Source organism: Capra hircus, chromosome 28, assembly GCF_001704415.2.
Source record: "Capra hircus breed San Clemente chromosome 28, ASM170441v1, whole genome shotgun sequence".
NCBI lineage: Eukaryota > Metazoa > Chordata > Mammalia > Artiodactyla > Bovidae > Capra > Capra hircus.
In genome coordinates, this window is record NC_030835.1 from 29,440,209 (window position 1) to 29,462,036 (window position 21,828).

A 21,828-nucleotide genomic window follows, 5' to 3' on the forward strand; every position below is an offset into this window, starting at 1 on the left:
CCTTTAGGATGGACCGGTTGGATCTCCTTGCAGTGCAAGGGACTCTCAAGAGTCTTCTCCAACACCACAGTTCAAAAGCATCAATTCTTTGGCACTCAGCTTTCTTCACAGTCCAACTCTCACATCCATACATGACCCCTGGAAAAACCATAGCCTTGACTAGACAGACCTCTGTTGGCAAAGTAATGTCTCTGCTTTTGAATATGCTGTCTAGATTTATGGCAGAAAGTGAAGAGGAGCTAAAAAGCCTCTTGATGAAAGTGAAAGTGGAGAGTGAAAAAGTTGGCGTAAAGCTCAACATTCAGAAAACGAAGATCATGGCATCCAGTCCCATTACTTCATGGGAAATAGATGGGGGAACAGTGGAAACAGTGTAAGACTTTATTTTGGGGGGGCTCCAAAATCACTGCAGATGGTGATTGCAGCCATGAAATTAAAAGACGCTTACTCCTTGGAAGAAAAGTTATGACCAACCTAAATAGCATATTCAAAAGCAGAGACATTACTTTGTCGGTTAAGGTCAGTCTAGTCAAGGCTATGGTTTTTCCAGTAGTCATGTATGGATGCAAGAATTGGACCGTGAAGAAAGCTGAGTGCCGAAGAATTGATGCTTTTGAACTGTGGTGTTGGAGAAGACTCTTGAGAGTCCCTTGGACTGCAAGGAGATCCAACCAGTCCATTCTGAAGGAGATCAGTCCTGGGTGTTCTTTGGAAGGAATGATGCTAAAGCTGAAACTCCAGTACTTTGGCCACCTGATGCGAAGAGCTGACTCATTGGAAAAGACTCTGATGCTGGGAGGGATTGGGGGCAGGAGGAGAAGGGGATGACAGAGGATGAGATGGCCGGATGTCATCACCGACTCGATGGACCTGAGTTTGGGTACACTCCGGGAGTTGGTGATGGACAGGGAGGCCTGGCGTGCTGCGATTCATGGGATCACAAAGAGTCGGACACGACTGAGCGACTGGACTGAACTGAATACACATTAGCTAATACATTTCCGCTTTACAACAGAGTGACTCAGTTATACATACCTGTATCCTTTATATACATATATATGTATAGTCTTATTATGTGATAAACCAAAATGGAAATTGAATATAGTCCCTGTACTATACCGTAGGGCCTTATAACTCATCCATTCTACTAGTTTGCATCTGGGAATCCCTTGCTCCCAATCCTTTCTTCCTTCCCCCCACCTGCCCACCCTTGGCAATCACAAGTCTGTTCTCTGTGTCTGTGCGTCTGTTTCTGTTTCATAGATAGGTTGGTTTGTGTCATGTTTCAGATTCCATGTATAAGTGATACCATATAGTGTTGGTCTTTCCCCTTCTGACTCACTGCACTTAGTGTGATAGTCTCTAGCTGCATCCATGTTGCTGCAGATGTTGTGATTTCATTCTTTTTAATGGCTGCATAGTATTTGCTTGCACCCCATCTTCTTTATCCACCACTCATCTGTTGGTGGACATTTAGGTGGTTTCCATATCCCGGCTTTTGTAAATATTGGTTGTATTTACGTGGGGACTGGTGGGGGTGGCATGTATCTTTTCAAGTTATAGTTTTGTCAGAGTTTATGCCCAGGAGTGGAATTGCTGGATCATATGACAGCTCCAATAGTTTGGCCACCTGATGAGAAGAACTGACTCATTTGAAAAGATCCTTTTGCTGGGAAATTGAACTAATTGAAAGAGGGAGGAGAAGGGGACGACAGAGGATGAGATGGTTGGATGGCATGAAACTGGAGTTTCAGCCTCAGCATCAGTCCTTCCAATGAACACCCAGGAGTGGTCTCTTTTAGGATGGACTGGTTGGATCTCCTTGCAGTCCAAGGGACTCTCAAGAGTCTTCTCCAACACCACAGTTCAAAAGCATCAATTCTTTGGTGCTCAGCTTTTTTCATAGTGCAACTTTCACATCCATACATGATCACAGGAAAAACCATAGCCTTGACTAGACGGACCTTTGTTGGCAATACCAATGAGTTGGATAGACATGAGTTTGAGCAAGCTCTGGGAGTTGGTGATGGACAGGGAAGCCTGGCATGCTGCAGTGCATGAGGTCGCAGAGAGTTGGACACGGCTGAACAACTGAAGTGATGACAACTCTATTTTCAGTTTTTAATCTTGTGTATGTTTTGTTGAGTAGTCTTTATTTGAGAAATTTTTCCATTTCATCTGAGTTTTCAACTTATGGCAAAAAGTCATTTGTAATATTCACTTATCTTTTTAATGTCTGTAGGCTTTATAGTGATAGTTCCTTTTTAATTCTTGCTGCTGTTACTGCTGCTGCTAAGTCGCTTCAGTCATGTCCGACTCTGCACGACCCCATAGATGGCAGCCCACCAGGCTCCCCCGTCCCTGGGATTCTCCAGGCAGGAACACTGGAGTGGGTTGCCATTTCCTTCTCCAGTGCATGAAAGTGAAAAGTAAAAGTGAAGTCGCCCAGTCGTGTCTGACTCTGTGACCCCATGGACTGCAGCCTACCGGGCTCCTCAGTCCATGGGATTTTCTAAGCAAGAGTACTGGAGTGGGGTGCCATTGCCTTCTCTTTAATTCTTCGTATTTTAATTTGTATTCTCTTGACTTTTAAGGCATCAGTTGCACTGTGTAACAAACCACCCCAAATTTAATAACTTAAAATAATAACCATTTGTTTTGCTTCTGGTAGGCCATCTGGACTAGGATCAGCTAGGCAGTTCTTAGAGTCCATCAGGTTTACACAAGAGTCTTTGCTCAGGTGCCAATCCACCAGGTGCCCTGCTTCTGGGACTTGAGGCTCTGGCTGGGGCAATGAGGGTGGTGGGCCATGTGGTCTCTTCATGGTGCAGGCTAACTCAGGATTATTCACGTGGTGGATCGCCAGTGTTCCTGGAGAGAATGAAAATGTGAAAATCCTTTTAACCTCTGCAGGGCTATAGTTGCTTTTTCCCCACACATTCTTTTGACCAAAGTAAGTCATAAGAACAATTCAGAGTTAGTTTCAAGGTGGAGAAACAGACCTACTACCAGATCCAAACAACTGTGGCTGTGGGTTAGGGGAGGATTATTACCATTTTGGCAATCTTTCACATATTAAGGAGTTTTATTATAGAACAACTGTTATGTGCATGCGAGCATGTGTGTTATGAATTTGGCAATTTTGTTTAAATTATCTGTATTGTGATATTATAATCTTTGTGCATCTTTCTGGATTTTACAGAACAGTAAGTTCTTTGGTGTCTCATCAAGAGCAAAACTATCCCTCCCATTAATACTTAAGAAGATTTTAATTATTTCTGTGTTTTTTTGGTGTTATAAGTCAGTATAAGTTTTGGTTGTCTACACAACCCCAAACCAGTAGAGATTCAAGGCATTTTTTGTTCCATAGTCCTTGAGGAATTCAAAATGTGACACTGATAAAATTATCATAGATATGTTGACTTTGGGCTTATGAAAACAGTCCAGCTCTTAATAATTCTCAACTATGGATAAATTATAAGTAAAAAGAAAGGTAGTCAGTTTACCTAGCATAGGTAATATATTTCCCTAGGTTTCTCATCCTGTCCATCAATAGAGAAATTCTTGGACATAGGAAATAAACTGTATTTTTAATCAGTCCCTAAGTATACAGTCTACCCATTAAGTCAAATTTGTCATGCCTTTCCAGAAATCTATCCTAAGTTACTTATGGGTATGTGAACTCATATGAGTAGTCATTTACAGCATTGTTTTTCTCATGGAAAAATTGAATTAATCTAAATGTCTAATAGAAGGGGACTGAATTTTTTTAAAATATGGCATTTTTCATCACATGGAATACTATACAACCATTTAAAAGTTACGGAAGAGTATTTAGTGAGCTGCCTGGATGTTCATTATATATAGTTGGAGCTTCATCACATGTAAATATATATATATATTTAAAGGCAGATTTTATTGCTACTTTTATGATTATGCATGCATGCATGCATGCTCAGTCACTTCAGTCGTGTCCGACTCTTTTCAACCACATGGCCCATAGCGCACCAGGCTCCTCTGTCCACGGGATTCTCCAGGCAAGGATACTGGAGTGGGTTGCCATATCCTCCTCCAGGGGGTCTTCCTGACTCAAGGATCAAAACTGCATCTCCTGCATTGCAGGTGGATTCTTTACTGCTGGGCCACCGGGGAAGCCCTTGTGTGATTATATTGTGGTACATAATGATATATATAAGTGATATATATATATATATATATATATATGATGTAATGATATATAAATCTTGGGAAATATACAGCAAAATTGTGATGGTTATTATTTCTGCATGATGGCAATGTGATCTTCTAGTTTTATTGAGATATAGTTGACATAGAGCACTGTATGAGTCTTAGGTATACATGATGATTGGATATATGTATATATAGAAAATGATCACCACAATAAGTTTAGTTAATATCACATTACAAATTGCAAACTTTTTTCTTGTGATGAGAACTCTTAAGATCTATTCTCTTCGCAACTTGCAAATATACTATACACTATTACCAACTTTAGTTGCCGTGCTGTGTGTTATATTTCCAGAACTTTTCCTGTAAATGAGAGTTTGTACCTTTTGGCCATCTTCGTCCATTTCACTCACCCTCCACCTACTTCTATGGCAACCATTAATCTGCTTTCTGTATTTCTGAGTTTGATTTTCTTAGATTCCGCATGTGAGATCATAGAGTATTTGTTTTTCTTGGTCTTACTTATTTTACTTAGCGTATTGCCCTCACCATCTACCCATGTTGTCAGAAACAGCAGAATTTCTTTTTATAATGGCTGAATAATGTTCCATTTGTGTGTGCAGATATGTGTAATTTTTCTTTATCCATTCATATGTTGATAGACACTTAGGTTATTTCCATGTCTTGATTATTGTAAATAATGCTGCAGTGAACAATGGGACACATATATTTTAGAGATGGTGATTTTTTTTTTCCTTCAGCTGTATACCCAGAAGTAGAAGAGCCAGATCACATGGTAGTTCTATTTTTGGTTTTTAAAGAACTTCCATTCTGTTTTCTAATTTACATTTCCATTAACAGTGCACAAAGATTCGCCTTTCCCACATCTTTGCCTACACTTGTTGTGTAATCCCAGAGGTAGGTTATCGTTTTGGTAATAGTCATTCTAACACGTGAGTAGCCATGGTGGAAAAGTGGATTGTATTTTCCTTTTTTTTAAATCCATGATTTGCAATTTTTAGAATGAATATGTATGGATGATATGGGGGAAGGTAAATAAAAGTTACTTTTAAAAAAAGCCCTACTGATTTACAGTTTCAGGATTATTTGTATTTTTGTCGCTACTCTCTATATGAGGTTTGAGCCTTATAATATGTACAGAATTACCTAAAACTCAAGATGATCTGAGCATACAAAAGGCTGGCTTTATTGCCACCCTAGGAGAATACAACATCATGAAATGGAGCGGTTCCTTTAGAATTTTTGTTTTGCTCTTAACTTTCACAAGATCTCATAAAGACTGGGGGACTTTTTCTCTAAAAACCATCATGTCTTTATTTTAAAACATCACCATTGTGAAACAGGCTTGTAAACTTTGGTTTGGAAGCAGAATCAATGTTCCTGTTTGTTTCTTAAAGCTCATGTAATCATGGGATCCAGAGTCTTTAAAAAAAAAAAAATCTGTTGGCTAGACAATTACTGTTAAAAGCAGACATGGGTATTGCTTCTGTGTTAAACTGTTAGCCATAATTCTGTGTTAGCCATTTCTTGCTAGTCTAATTGACGAGCTCCCTGACAGGGAAGCGTATGTTGCACACAGCTGTAGTACAGTGGTATTTCTATTTAGTAAATCCCTGGTGGAATATAGTTTAGCCAAATTCTCCTAGATTGTAACAGGGCTACAAAACAAAACCCTGTGTTGGAAGTTTTGATGTCTGTCTTATTCTCGTTGAATAGACTGTTGAGATCAGTTGTGATCTAAGAAATGATTAATACAGACTTCCCTGGCAGTGCAGTGGTTAAGATCTGACTCTCTGAGTGCAGAGGGCATAGGGCTCGATTCCTGGTGGGAGGAGCTAAGATCCCACATGCTGCACAGCCAAAAAAAAGTGAAAAGAAATGGTTAATATAGTGTGTCATCTGTAATGAATAAGCGCATCTTCAAGGGGGTATTGAAGCTTTCTGGGCCCCGAATGAAATCTGGCTTTGCTGGAGAGGTTTTGTTTTTAAAGGGGGGCAGAGTATCGTCAAACCACCACATCTGCAAAACAGTCAACACTTTAAATTGTTTGGTTGATGGATTTTTATTAGGTTTGTTGCCAGAAGGAGCAGAATGTGGCTGGGTGTGTGGAGTTGAGCATGGTTTCCTGGGGCGGGAGGAAGTCTTGGGGAGAATGGGGCACCGTCCAGGTAACACCCAGGTAGCTGCAGTGCTCCGTGCCTGCAGTGCCGATGTACAGGCAGCCTTTTCCGTGTCAACACCTGCTCATTAGGAACTGGACCAAGACTCCCAAAGAGCTCTCAGATGGCCTGAATTCTGTATCCCTGCCAATGCGAGCTAGAATTTAATAACAACCTTGAGGTGAAACTTGGGCCTTTCCTCACTGCTAATCCCCCAAACCATCTGGCTTTCCCTTTCTCTGACTAACACTTTAGTGTATGTGTTGGGGGAGGGAGGAGGCTGTGGGCAGATGAAGGGGAGCAAACCGATCTGACATTTCTTAAAGGACAATACACTCTCCTTCAGAACAGATAGAGTTTCTTGTGGGTCCCAGACCTAAGCTTGTTCTTCCCATAACTTCCGCATTTTCAATTGCCACATCCTTGCTGGAAGTTCTCACCATTCATTAACTATTGACAGATCTGGTTCCCTGTCCAGGCATTAACTATTGACAAACCTCCAAGTTTCATTCTTTTAATAAAATAATGTCAAAAAGAAGCATTTACGTCCATGAGCATGATTCTGATGTTTTTTTTAAAGGCTATGATTTTCTCTTTAATTTCTGACTCAGTTTAGCACATTTTTGGAAATAGGGAGGCTTCTCCATAAATATTTGTTTATTCCTGTGCCCTGCAAAGTAATGGAAGTAATTTAGTAGGAAATATTTAGAATGTAATAGTAAATTACTAATAAAATAGAAAACACTAGAGTTGCTTCTGCCTTGTCGCCACCCCAGGGAAGGAAAAAAAACATAGTAAACCAGATGTCTGTCCTATGCATTGCATAGAGAATAGCGTGGCTGTGGTCCTGCTGGAGGCTCACTCTGGGGCAGATGGCCATTGAATTGAATGGCGGATGGGATCAGCTGTCCTACTGCAAATTGATCTCACTCTCACTCTCCTGAGTGCTGGTTGGGTGTCCTGAATACACATGTAGAATTATGCTACTTCAATAAAAGAGGTGCCCAGTATACATTTGTAAGTGAAGGAATTAATACACACATTTTATTTCTGTGTATGCAGTGCCATGCTAAGTCACTTCAGTCGTGTCCAACTCTGTGCAACCCTACGGACTGTAGCCCGCCAGGGTCCTCTGTCCATGGGATTCACCAGGCAAAAATACTGCAATGGATTGCCATGCCCTTCTCCAGGGGATCAGCCTCATTTTTTACAGCCTGCATACTAAGAATGGTCACAGAAAGATGACCCAAGTTCCAATTTCAGTATGTACAAATGAAGTTTTATTGCATCCCAACCATATTTGTTCATTTACCTGCTATCTCTGGCTGCTTTTGCACTAGGGCAGGGAAGTCCAACAGGTACAGCAGAGGCCAGATGGCCTGCAGAGCCCCAAATACTTGCTGTCTGGTCCTTTACAAAACTGTTTGCTGATCTCTACCATGGAAGATATTAAATACAAAAAAAATGAGTTGGATGAAATCTGCCTAGATGAAACTACACCTCACAGTATTTGCAAAAATATTTCCCCACTTCACCCTTTCTTTTAGGAGATAATTGGTTGAAAAAGAAAATTGTTCTAAACCTTTATCTTTTTCAAAAGAGCCTCATAAGTTTTTTCCCAAACATAAAACGTTATGTCCCAGTACCTACTCTGCTAACTCTTGTGATTATATCTTGGTATGGTGTAATGGAAGGACAAGTAAAAAGGTGCCAAGTTGTGGACCATATAATAGAAAGTTTAATTCATCTGATTTTCAGTTTGCCTTTTGAATCAACGTGGAAGAGGAAATGTTCCAAGACTTACCAAGTTTGTAGGACAAGAAGGAAGAGGAGGAGTCGCACATGTATTTAGGAACCCTGAGGGCCAGTCTATAGTACAGCCTGCCCCAACTTGATAATACCTCGTGTGTACACGTACTGTTTTTGTCTTTTGTGGTAATCATGTTGTTTCGTAAACATTAGTTTTTGAAAACATACTGGTAAGGAGCACGTACTGTTATTTCCATTCCAGAAGGAAGTAGTTATAAACTCTGCATGTATCTCCTTCTACGGCAGTAAATCAGTTCCAGATCCAAGAAAATGTCATTATTTTTTCTTCTTTGCCGTGCAAAATCTCTGCATGATTGGTCCAGTCTGCAATATGATATAGGATTGCTACATGAGTTTTAATGGGAATATTTGACTATTTACTATGACTTCCTCTATGTCACCTGGCATAGTGTTCAGTTGCTTGATCCTACTCATGGTCACTAGAATATGACATCATGAATCAACTAATTAGATACTCCATTCTCTAAAAACTAAGTCTTTGCTTTCTTTTGTACACCACGCTCTCTCATATTCAGGGTCAGCAAATGATCGCTGAGTCAGCCAATAGTTTCCCACGTCTACAGATCCTCTCTGCTTCTTCACACATTTGCCGTTTAGATGTCTCTTAAAAGAAATGTGTTGAAAGTGAACTTTCTTTCTTTGTGTCTTGGTCAAAACACACCAGCAGAGGAAGCCCACATAGGTCAATCATTGCATCCTACCGTGACTGTATTTCAGAATTCCAGAGCACATAGGTCAGCAGAGAGGAGAGACTTTAGAATTCCTTTCCATCCCTACATTTATGGAACCAGCGACTCAGGAAGGATGAGGGGCTTCTCTAAAGTCTTACAGTTACTTTTAGCAAAGTTAAGAGAAGAACTATTTTGCCTTTCTTGCGTGTTTGCATTCTCTTCCCTTTGGACCACCTTAAGTATGACTCTGATATAAATATTAAATTACAAGGATTCAGTGAAATATCACTGTTTGGCTATAAACATTGAGACTTGATTCCATGGATACACAGGAGAATTTACTCCATTACTTGATGGAGTAATGGAGTAAAAAAGTCAACCTTTTTGGAATATTTATTCAACTATAAGTTAATAAAGACTGATGGAAGCTATAGTTATACAGATAGTTTAGGAGAAAAGTAATACAGAAACATATTTTATCTTCAGTAATATATTTGAATTGAGCCTATTCACATTTATTATCAGCCACTGTGCTCAGCTTCTTGGTTCAGAGGGCTAATTGGGAGGAATTGCTACCCTAATAAAGTCTTCTCTGATGGCTCAGAGGGTAAAGAATCTGCCTGCAAGGTGGGAGACCCAGGTTCAATCCCTGGGTTGGGAAGATCCCATGGAGAAAGGAATGGCTACCCACTCCAGGATTCTTGCCTGAAGAATTCCATGGACAGAGGAGCCTAGCAGGCTACCATCCATGGGGTCACAAAGAGTCTGACGTGACTGAATGACTAACACTTTCACTTTATTAGCCTAATACAATGGAAACTCAACTCAGTGGCTTCTCACTATCTTGAGGCTCTAAAACTAGAAAGCAGAGGGCCCCGTGAACAATTGTTCCTCATCTCGACTCTTTCAATCCAGTTATATTCTTCATTTTTGACTGAGATTTTCTTCTTCATTGGTTTGTTGACTGATTTACCCCTGCCACCCCATACTCCCAAGAATGAAAGCTTTAGAGAAGGGGACCTCAGCCATCTTACTGACCGTCCTATCACCAGCATCTATGAGAGTGCCTGGGCTCTAGGGCGAATTCTGCATTGTCTGCTCAAGCATGGACAGTTGGCCAGGTAGACTAAGAATGTGAGGTGTTGAACTGTGAAACTGTAAATTCTGCAGATAGGAAAGAGAGTCTTTATACCCGACCTAGAGAGCATTGTTCTGCATACTTGCCGCTTGGGTTTGTATTACAGGTCCACACCCCTGCTTCCACAGCACCTGTATATGTGTTATAATTGTCAGTTTCCTTGTCCCTCTTTCTCACTGATGATTTGAGGAGTGGGACCAAGTCCCATTCACCTGTATGTCCCAGAAGCCAAATGTGGTGAGCAGCAGAATGAGTCCATGAGGATGTGAATGCTGCTTTTAGCACAAGTGCCTGAGAACATCACGTGTTTTTGTCCTTTAACATTTCATGTGGAAAGCATAATGACTGACTGCTAAGTATCTTCTGATGCTTGTTTGGAGAAATACCTGCCTGCAGGATAATACCTGCTGGCAAGTTGGGCTCTCTTTTTGTTAAGATAAGCTCTTTATATAGACTGTCAGTGTCCAATAGAAATGTAGTGGGAGCCACATACATAATTTTAAATTCCAAATAGACACATTTAAAAATCTCTTTAAAAAGTGAAATTAATTTTAGTATATTTTATTTAACTGAACATATCCAAATATCCTCACTTCAGCGTGAATCAATATATAAAATTATTACTGAGGTAATTCACATTGCCTTTTTTTCATGGTGTCTTGAAATCCAGTGTGTATTTTACATCTCAATGTGGGTGCTAAATTGTCGTCAGAAATACTTGATCTTTTATAAAATGAAAAGCGAAAAAGTAAATTCACATTTCCAAATTACTCCAACACTTAAATGTGTTCCAATATCTGAACTGAGAATGTTTTTAAATATAAATTTCTTAATTAAATAAAATTTAGAAACTCAGTTTTGCAGTCACACTAGTACTATTTCATTACCAATCGCTAAATAGGGCTGGTGGCTACTGTTTTGGCCAGCCCAGGTTGTAAACGCTGCATTTTCATTTTTAAAAAAATTTTATGAAAGGAATCTCATGGACAGAGGAGCCTGGCGGGCTGCAGTTGCAAAGAGTCAGACATGACTGAGCAACTAAACAAGAACAAAGTAGTCGATTTACAGTGACGTGTTAATTTCTGCTATGCAGCTAGTGACTCAGTTACACGCGTACTTGCATATTTGTTCCGTTATGGTTTACCGTATATATAACTCACATCATATGTATGGGTTACCATGACTGTAGTTCCCTGTGCTATGCAATAGAACCTTGTTTATCCTGTAAACAAGGATAAACCTTGTTTATCCTATACATATAACTGTATAAATTCTTCTTAAATAAACCTTTCTTAAATGTCTTTCTTCACTTTCAAACATGTACCACCTTCTGCCACCTCAGGTCATTGGATTTTGGGGCTCCTTTGTGGAGGTCTTTGTGGTCATCTGGTTCCACTTGTTTCTCCTGTAAGGACCAGGCCTGCAGGGAGGAAGCAACTTGTCCGGTACAATTGTTCATCCGGGACTTTGGGTGCTGGCTTCTTGCTCACTCTTCCACCAGGCACTGCCAGCTCCCTCCTTTGGGTGGGACAGAGTCTGGGGACTGTGCCTGTGGGGGTTCATTCATGCGCATCCAGGGATCCCCTTCTTTCTGCCGGCCAGCGTGTGTGTGATGGAGAGACCACGGGGGAGCCATCCCCGGCAACCTGCCCCCGCCCCCCAGGGGAGGTGGCAGAAGCAGCTGGCAGCTTGGACCAGCTGGCTGGCTCCAGGCTGAGGTCATGCTGGTGAGTTGGACAGACAGCCTGCTCCAGGGACGGAGGGCAAACCAAGTACTAAGACAGATGGAACCAAGGCCAGCGCTCATTTATCCAAAGGTGCCGCCCACTCTGAGGAGTGTGAAAAGGACCACCAGTCCCTCCGTACGATTTAGTCCTGCCTTTTTTCCCCATGTGTCTCATCTGAAAATGAAGAATAACCTGTGGCTGTAAGTTGAGCATTTCCTAGGGTGCCTTCTGTCTCTTATAACCACTGACAGGCTCAGTGCTTTTTCTCTTTCTTGTGCCCCACATTGTTCAGAGCCCGCTCAAGATCTCTTGACATCATCTTTATCTAGGGTGCCAAAATTAATGCAGCAACGATGGATCCATTTTTCTTTCTGAGGGAAAAATATTTTGACTCTCTCTTATGGTGAGGCTGTTCTGCTCTTGAGAAAACTGGAGTGGGTGCAGCATGAAATAATTCTGATCCCATCAAAACATGCACTTTCCTTGTTATCAAGAGCCGGGGGCAGGGTTGGGAAGGTGCAGCTTCGTTGGTGGCTGGCAGCGTTGCTCTTTTTCATTTTTTTCCTGCTCCCCTCCCCCATTCTTTATATACTACCCACCCTCCACTTCTCCACATCACTATGTCCTTTTTTTTTTTTTCAAAGTGCACTTTGAAACTGTTGTAACTTCAAGATCACCAAGAGACGGTATCACCTCCACAGAAATCAAATACACTATTTGTGTGTCAGCTCAGCTGAGCAATGTGGAGACGCAGTATAAATGACAACCGAGAGTAGTCAAGTTATTAATTGGCTGAAGAATAATCAAACTTGTCTTGGAATCCTGGCAAGGTGTTTGCCAAACTGAGGAGAAAACAGCTCGGGTGAAATGTCCAGTGTATTGATTTGGTTTTACTTTCATTGGCATATTTTAGTCACAGCGTTTTGATTCCTGGATTAGAATTTATTTGGGGGTATAGCCATTATTCCGGATGCCAAACTGGAAAGTGATTTTTACTGTTTTATACTAGCTTTACACTCTAATAAAGTGAGGACAAGAAGGTCTCAATGAAACATGTCACTTCTGATCAGAAATCAGGAATTAATTTGAATAAGATTAAGAGGAAGGTTTAAAAGGAATCACTTATTGATATAATTTCTGTAATCAAAGGTAGACACCAGGGAAAGATCAGGACTCCTTGCTGCCGAGTGCCAGATTTCAAATTTCAAACCGTGCTCATCCAGCCTGCCTTCAGGTGGGAGGTTGAGGAAGTCTAAAACTTAGGGCTGTAGACAGTGTCCCTTCCATTCAGCTAGGTAACTTCACTCTCTGGTTTATTCTCAATGCCTGTCCTATAGGGCTTATTCAAAGGAAAGATTTCTGCAGCTAATAAAATTTTGAAAGATCAGTCTTTAACTTTGTTTCGAAAAGCTGGTGTAGGAATTCTTGTACCTGGAATTTGTATAAAGCCGGAATAGCTTTTTTGTTCCCTTGAGAGTTGTTCCTTAACTTTCTGTAGCTTCAGCATTCCTCAGATGGGCCGCTCCATCCCATGCAAGCCCTGTTCCTTACACCCTCATGCCAGTGTCAGGGAGCAGGCCTGGAGAAGCTCCCCGGTGGACCTCGCATTACTGTTTGAGGTGCAGCGTACTCTAATGCTGTTTCTGCATCTCCTTCTTGCTGCAGAGACCCGCCCCTCTGTTGGAGACCTACTCTTACACCAGCTGCAAAGTTTTGCTTGGAAGGTTTGAATGAATTGGATCATCACCCAGAAGAGAACAATCTCATGAGACTGAAGTAGAAAAGTTTTACAAAACTTCAGGCAAAGAATTTAAGTTTTTGAAAGTTCTTTTCTTGGTTGTTTCAGCTACGATAAGAGCTTGCTTTCTAGAATTACTGTTAGAACTGTGAATTTAGTTTGGGAGGAACAAATGCTAATGTTTATGGCAATCTTGGGTAAATGCCTTTGCAATAAATAAATAAATAATAAATAAATGCACCAGGAGCTTGATATCAGGGTGTGTGCTGGATAGGAAGAAAGGGACCAAGACTTTAGTGATAATACCATCAAATCCTGGGACTCACAGAGCTGCCTTTCTTGGCAGTTTTGCTATTTAAAGTTCTAGTTTAAAAGTGTCAAACAGAAGCCCATATTTTCTGTAAAATAGAGAAATTTAAATGAGCTATGTCTCAGAGTTTAGTTTTGGTGGGACAACGACTAACTGCAAAATCCACTATTAAAAAAAAATCATATTATGGCGGCATATAAGTTGTGACTTATTCTCAACTTCTGAACATTTTGGGAAAGCAAAGAATTATTCCAGAGAGAAATGTGTCCAAAAATACCTGGACATGTTTTCCTAATTTCCATCTTTGCTTTTGCTGATAGAGATCAATGGGACAGTAGCTTTGCCAGCCTTAAATGGCAAAGTTACCCTGGTCAGGTGTGCTTATAAAAACATTTTAAAGTAGCATTAGTATCTATAAAGGAAGAAAAAAAGAGATCCTGGAGCCAGTGGGAAATCAGCCAGTTTTTTAGCTGGCTATCCTCTTCAGCTTGCTGAAAATAAGGATAGGAAATGTTGTGAATATTCCTCAGAAGTCCAGGATGGTTAATATCAGGAGCAAGCACACAAAAGTTTAACTTTTTATATTTTCTGCCCCACCTATTACTATTACAAGAAAAACTTCTTCTGATAGAAAAACATTTATTTGTATTATGAAGCTCCAAATACAGTTTATTGCTTTTGGATCTGAGTTACATTTCGTCCCTTGCCTTCCTCCCTGCCCCTGCTTTTTTGTCAGACGATGGTTTTGTAGGCAGCTGGGACCTTTTCTACAACTCTTCCTTCATGTGGATAGTTTCTGTGGGAAAGCAAGCACACAAGTGTCAGTGGGCCCTCAGAAATATTGGGCCACGGTGATGTTCAAATGGCTCACAGTGAGGCCATCTGTTTCACTCCACTCGTAGTAGGTCACGGCCATGGTCCTCCTTTGCTCTCCATTGTCTTTTGCTGCCCAAGGGAAGATGTAAGTCCCCCTGCTAGGGAAGAATGAAGAAAGTTCTTGGTCTCCAAATCAGAAATACAGTGAGTAGTTGTTGGCAGGAACTTACACTTGGGGCTCTTAATGAAGCAGGTGAACAGCAGCTCCAGGGACCTGCAACCAAATCCTTGCACAACCCCTCTGGACTGCATGCTTCGGCCTCCACACATTCTAACAGTCAGTCCTGCGAACTGAATCCTGGCGTGCTGCTGTTCATGGGGTTGCAAAGGGTTGGACACAACTTGGCGACTGAACCACCACCACCACCACCCCATGCAAACTTAAAACACACTGATTTCCAAAGTCAAGGACTTTCAATATTAGAAGCACACACACTAAGTCTTTTCACTGAAGCATCATCTTTTTTCCCCCTGCTCATTTACTTGGGGAATTTAAGCTTTCTCACTGGGGCCTAGAATGGTTCAGGTCCAGACTGACATTTCAGCCATGTTTTGGCCACCATGTGCTGTGTATATGAATGACTCCTGACTTATTAAATTTCTTCCAGTGCGTGCATCCTAGCAGAAGATAGCCCAGCAGGCCTTGAGCCCTTCTGCTGCTTCACTTCACCTCATGAATATTCAGAAGCTGCAGTCATTGAGGACTCAGGTGGCAAAAATAGTAAGGTGATTGAAGCGCACATGAACGCCGAGTCCACATTTCTGCGACTCGGAGCCCCTGACTGCAGCGCAGGTTTTCTGTGACCCCCGGACCTCAGGAGGGGAGAGTCCTGGGGAACCCCTCTGAATCAGGCATCTGTTCCCTACACCAACATGCTCACGGCCCGCTGTATGATGTGTTGTAATCAGCATGTTGTTTTTAAAAGACAACAGGCCCTTCTGTGAATCCTCCCCCACAAAATGCATTTAGGCTGATAGTTGAGCATAAAGGCCTCAGTGTGGAGATGAGCAATGCCTGCATTGTTTTCCCCATCATGCAGTCAGGATCTCCACAGCGAAATTGAGTGTCTTTTGTAAAATCTTATTTTATATATTTTGTCACCATCAGCAGTTACACTGGAGTAGGAACCGCTCCATTCTCTTACGGGTTAAATTCTGCTCTGTGAAGACCTAGTGGTGGTGTATAAATTGCAGCCCTGCCTCTTTTCCGAAGGCTTCTAAAATAGGTTTTCAGAATTAGTGCTGGATTTTTGCTCCTGCATGTGCGGTGACTCTTGATTTTTTCCCTTCAGAGAAGCATCCTTTGCAGCATTCCCCCTTCCGAGGAATCACTTAGACACTTCCAGCTGGTGGCAGGGGATACAGCCATAATACAGCTTCCTGTGTCCCAGCTGTCTTTTTCACTACGGTAAATGCTTTACGATGGCTGCACTCTCGTGTAAAGGTTCAGGTACAGGGAGGTGTAGGATGAAGTCTGGAAACCATCGTTGGGGTTTTTAAAGCTTCGGCTTCTCCAGCATCTTGGCATTTTGAATGTCTTCCGGCTTGGAGTCCAAGGTTTCTCTCCAGTGATTGGAATGCTGCTGGAAGCCTGATTAAAGGTGCCTGAGGATATCACCTTCTACCAGGAAGCCCTGCGTGCTTGAGAGGGTCCTTTTCAATGCATTATGGCTCATGCGGCCTCCCAATTAAAGAAAACCCGGGATTTAGAAATCAATGCTGAAGAAGAGACAGAGAAAAAAAGGAAACACCGCAAACGGTCCCGGGATCGGAAGAAAAAGGTAGCTATGTATGCCAGTGCATAGATCTTGCCTGGATCCTTTATGTTTTAATCTCCTCTTGGCATCTGTGAGAAGCATTCGGGGCTGTTTTTACATGCGGTGTAGAGTGTAAATTGGGTGTGTAAGTTGGGTGTGTAAATTGGGAACAGATGATAGAAACCCTGTGCTAGACCACGGGTGTAGGGTGGGCAAGGCAGGGAAGATTTTATCCCGTGTGGGGGGATTGCAGTGCTGATGCGGAAGGCTTGCCCTTTGCATAGGCATGGGCTTGCTTCCATGACATGGAAAGGTGTTGCAAGGGAGTTCAAAGTAGTTTCTTTCCAGCCCAGTCAAGGTTAAATGCACTGCGGTGAGTTAGAATTGAGGGAGAGACCGGAGAAGCAGCCTTTGCACTTCTTACAGTTCTGTCTCATGGAAAAGGAGCTTTTGTGCTAGAACTGTGTCACATGTGTGCATTTTCAGGCAGATCTGTGACCTTAAAGACGTAACAGTAAAGTCATTTCCTGCTTTGCTTCTTTGGTTCCCTCTTTCCTTCTGACTCTCAGTTCCATAAGGTACTTCCTAGGTAGGTTGTGCAATGGAAATAAGCTGCTGGAAATAACTTTTCTTTTGTTAAATACTGCTGAAAGCACAGAGGTTTGTCTTTCTCTACTGGCTGAGAGTGATTATCCTGAATGCAGGAATTCCCATGATAAGGCAGCGACTTCAGCACTGATTGCTTTAGATCCGAGCATGGGCATTGATCATCCCCTACTGATACTCTAATGCAGGGGAGCAAATAGGAGGAATATTCTGGGTCACTGGTGTTTAGTTACAGCCTGAGAGTGCTTACCTTTGGGGGGCTGTGCCCTTAAATATGAATCCTAGATACCGATTTGGAGAGTGAGGCCCGAAATCACTTTTCTTCCATGACAGTTCATAAAAATTGACTACAACTCTGTGATCTGAATATGGAAGTCAGGTCATAAAGCATTTTTATGTCTCTTTGTGAGAATTCCCAAGGGAAAGATCCTCTTAATTTGCTCTTAGCAGTGATGCACGTGCCTTGCAAATGACATGCAGATTTCATCCACCACATGTACCTTCCTTCAAGAGTGATCATGAATATTTTCAGGGCCTTTGCTGTTTTCTTCCAAGTGAAGGTCTAGAGAAACCTCTTATGCCTTTTGTTACCGGCAGACTTTCTGAGATTGAGTTCAGAGAGTTGCGGTGGTTCTGCCACATGACATTAAATATAGGTGTTTCCTGCTTCAGGGTTCTCGCAAAAAAAAACTTCTTGAACATATTTTCACAGCAGTACAGACTTAAGTTAGGAAATTTTCAGCAGGTGTATTTCAAAGCCTCACACAACAGAGTTGTTACGAAATTGCCTTGTTTTACTAGGTTCTGGTCTAATTTTGTGAAAGTTAGGTTTGTCTGTGGGTTGGTCACTATACTTTGACCTCTCTATGTTCATCCCCCTCCTCCACCCCCACGACATGATAAACTGGCTTCTAAGAAACACAGGGACAGGAACATAAATTTGTATAAAGATATAGTTTCCTCATTAATGTCGATATTCTGTGTAAGACTTACTGGCCGAGCCAGGTTTATGGACAGCCGTGTCCTGGGGGAGCAGCGACAGGTCTGCTGTCCTTGTGCCTGGTCCCCTGTTTGACTCGAAAGCAAAGTAAGGAAGGGGTGAGCCAAAGGGAGTTTCTGGGCTCACTGAGCTGAAGCAAATGCTTTGTGGATCAAAATGCTTAGTACAACAGAGTCTGTCCAATGTAAATCTCTTAGCAACCAGAAGGGAACATGGAGAAATATCAATATCGCTATTGTCAACGTGCAGGCAGATTTAAATGTTTTGTTCTCAGGGCACTCACAGAGGAGATCCAGCAAGGGGCTCATGGATAACACTTCCATTGGTATTGTGCTTTTTAATTCATAACACAGTATAGTATATATATTCCCCATCAAAGGTATATGTATCACAGAAGATTTAATATTCATAGCCAAATGATTGCATGGACCACTTCTATGTGCAAAGTTAAGGTTAAATGACTTTGAAGACATGCTCTATATCTCCTTCCATGACCCAGTGTATGTTACACTTATTTTCTACAAAGTAAATTGTTTCAACTTTGAATTTCTTTTTTCCTACCTTTTCCTAAAATCCTAATTAAGGTTTCTGGGCTATTTTATATTTTACTCCATGTTGTAGGCCCCTGTCAATTGAAAAGCTGCTTTGAAATAATTTGGAGGGGGTACATTCCTGGCGGTCCAGTGCTTAAGACTACACACTTTTCACTGACACTTTCACTGCAGGGGAGTGTAGGTTCTATCTCTGGTCAGGGAACTAGGATCCCACATGCTGTGCAGTGAGACCGAAAAAAAGTTAACACTGCATTTGCATTTTATGAAAAAATGTGTATATATACACACACACACACATATATAGTAGGTTATTATGGGACTCATTCTCATTCATATGCAGAAATATCCTCTAGGATATTTTAATTACAAAAAGGAATAGTGAACACTCTCATAAAATCTCAAAATACAAAAGGAAATCTTAAGAGTATCTAGTTTATAAAACAAGGGATTTGATTCATGGTTCCCCTTCAATTCAGGTTTGAGCAAGCCCAAGATGAACTTTTCTTGATTATATGACACAGAATCATACTGTATGGGATATTACTAAGTATTATACTCAAATCATAATATGCATGTAAAATTAATATAGGATTCACAGTTCAGTTTTTTAAACCCAATGAGCTGCACATTTGGTCTCTTTTGAATATTGATAACCGTGAATAACTGATTACCACAGAACCACCTGGGAAGCCCCTATGAATAAGTAGGAAACTTCTAGGAATTTATGATTAGTTGAATTTTAGTAATGATGTATTTTATTCTTGGCACAACAACTTTCATGTCAAGTAAAAGAAAATCTTCCTGTTTGTTAAAAAAAGAAATTCACCTTGATGAATGAACACTTATTTAATCCTTTTATCACCTGACTTTAAGGAAAAAAAGTTTCAGTGAGTATCTAATGTAAAAGTTTCTTACCCTCATTTCCCATTGCTCTTCCCTGATCTGTTTTTTGGCTTCACTCTCCTTTCTCTCCTGATGGGCTTAGGTTGGCAGCAAGTAGGAGGCCTGCCAAAGGTAGACAGTGACTGTGGGTGGGTTAGTATTGGATCCGTGCCCTTACTAAGCACCTTGCAGGGAGGAACTCTGTATCTCCTGCATTCGGCAGGCTCCTTGGCCCGCAGTTGTTGGTCTGGAGAGCGTCCCAGCCACCTTGAACCCACAAGAGTTAGAAATCCCAAATGCTCTTCAGCCCCATACCATCCTTGTTGCCACTGGCTTCTGGTGCTGTGTTACCCACGTGATTTGCCCTTTCTCCACATTATATTATTAAATTATAAAATACATTTCAGTAGTGAGGAATATTAGTATCAAACCTTGATTTATTCAATATTTTTATGTAATTTGTATGTATTTACTACATCCTGTCAAAAAAAAAAAAAAAGAAACAAGCTTTGAGGTGACCCATGGAAATTTATACTTAAAAAAAGGACACTATGGAATTTCTTTCTCTTTCTCTCTCTCTCTGTGAATGACAAAGGAATAATCAGTCAATTAATTCTGTGATTATTGATGTCAAACTCATACAGCTATTCCAGTGGCAGAGCAGGAATGAATGAATGTTCATTGCTTTATTTTTGCATTCATGCACTCGTTCAGCAAATATTTGAATAACTTCTGGCATTAGGCATTATATTCTGTGTTGGAGATAAAGCTAAATGAGGCACAGTAGCAACAGTACATTGTGTTGTGCTGTGCTTCCCGGCACAAGGAGGAAGAAGATAAGAGCACCGTTAAACACCCTACAAAGAAGGAGCCCCAGCAAGACCCGCCCCCCGCACCAGTTCAACTCGAATGGGCTCACGGAAGGTTCTTGGCGTGGCTAAGCCTTGGAGGAGTCGGCGAGATAGACAAAGAGAAGGACAGGAATCCCAGGCCAACAGGGCTTCACGTATGAGAGACATTCAGCTGTGTGGGAGACAAATAGCATTTTGGAGAAAAGGGGACATGAGGATATGGCAGGAAAAAATGGCTGTAAAAATAGTCAGGGGCCAGGTTACGAAGGTCTTTGTGTGCTGTTTTACAGAGCTGGACACTAACCCCTGCTCAAAGGAGAGAGGGACCTGAATGGTTTTAGGGGTGACGGTAAAGAGAGGAGGCTGAAGAGCTTTCTGGGTTGAGAACCATCCTTCAAGCATCAATGCTGTGGGCATCAGCCGGAAGAGCCATCAGGAAGCACCAGTGGTGATGAGGCAGGCGTGAGAGATGCTGAGGGTCTGAGCCACGGCAGAGATGATGCTGATGGAGAAGGGGGTGTTGCATACAAGAGATATTTAGAGGAAGACTCAACAGAACTTGGCAGTGGACTGTATGTAGGATGTGAGAGGGAGAGATTGGATTCTAGGGTAACTGCCAAGTTTCTGGCTTGAAGCGGAAGATGAAGAATTAAATTTCCTGGATCAGTTTCTTTTCTCCCCGGACATTTCTTGACCTCTTATAAAGTGCACCAGATAGTGTTTTAAATTACCTTTTTCAGGTGGAGGCTCATTTATTCTTCACAACAAACCTCTGAGAAAGTATTTCTATTATTTCCATCTTCCAGATGAGACAACTGAGGCATGAGCCTTCGGGCTGTTGCCTCAGAGTTCCCACACTAATTAGTGACAGACCCAAGATTCCAATTTGAGTAGCCTAACTCTCTAGCTTGTTTTCTTAACTACTACACGATGCAATGTATGTAGTTAATATTTTCACAGCTACACATCAAAGTGGGCTTGATTCAGAGACTCTTCTACATGATAAGCTGTTTTCTAAACATCTGGAACCTTGAATAATAAGCTTTATATCTCTGAGTACTCCACTATTGTAGTCTGTTTCTCTTACCCTCTGCAATAGATTTTAATGTTTTACCTTAAGAATGTCTTTCTTTTTAATTTTGAAAAATGAAGTGAAAAATTGCAAATACCATAACATCAAATCCTCAAAGACATGCGTCTGTAATAATAGCACAGCAGTGTCTTAGGTGCCTGTGGTATACCAGACAATCTGCAGAGTGTTTTCTATGGATTATTTCTTTTTTTTTTTTTCTCACAGCTTTGCTATGAGGCAGGTATTATTTTCATCCCAATTTTTCATAGCTAAAACCGAGGCTTAATGAGACTAAATAACTTGCCTGAGGTCATAAACCTAGTAACTGGAGGGCCTACACTTAAACTTGGGTCATAGGACTTTGGACTCTGTCAGCCTGCGTTTATTGTAATAGAACTCTAGCGTTGTCTTTTAGGTTAAGGCAATTTAAGGATTTGAGAAGAGCTT

At 41.4% G+C, this 21,828-nt stretch overlaps 1 protein-coding gene across 2 annotated transcripts in view; it reads left to right on the forward strand.

Moving 5' to 3' along the window:
- The window catches only part of ANK3 (ankyrin 3), a 750,492-nt gene that overhangs the window by 356,283 nt on the left and 372,381 nt on the right, over positions 1–21,828 (forward strand). The window contains exon 1 of one of the 2 annotated variants that reach the window (XM_018042184.1): positions 15,789–16,440. The exons of the other annotated variant lie outside the window; for it this stretch is intronic. Coding sequence (XP_017897673.1) covers positions 16,327–16,440 — 114 coding nt within the window. The 5' untranslated portion in view covers positions 15,789–16,326. Of the gene's footprint in view, positions 1–15,788; positions 16,441–21,828 lie in introns of those variants that run through there. 2 annotated transcript variants of the gene reach the window in all.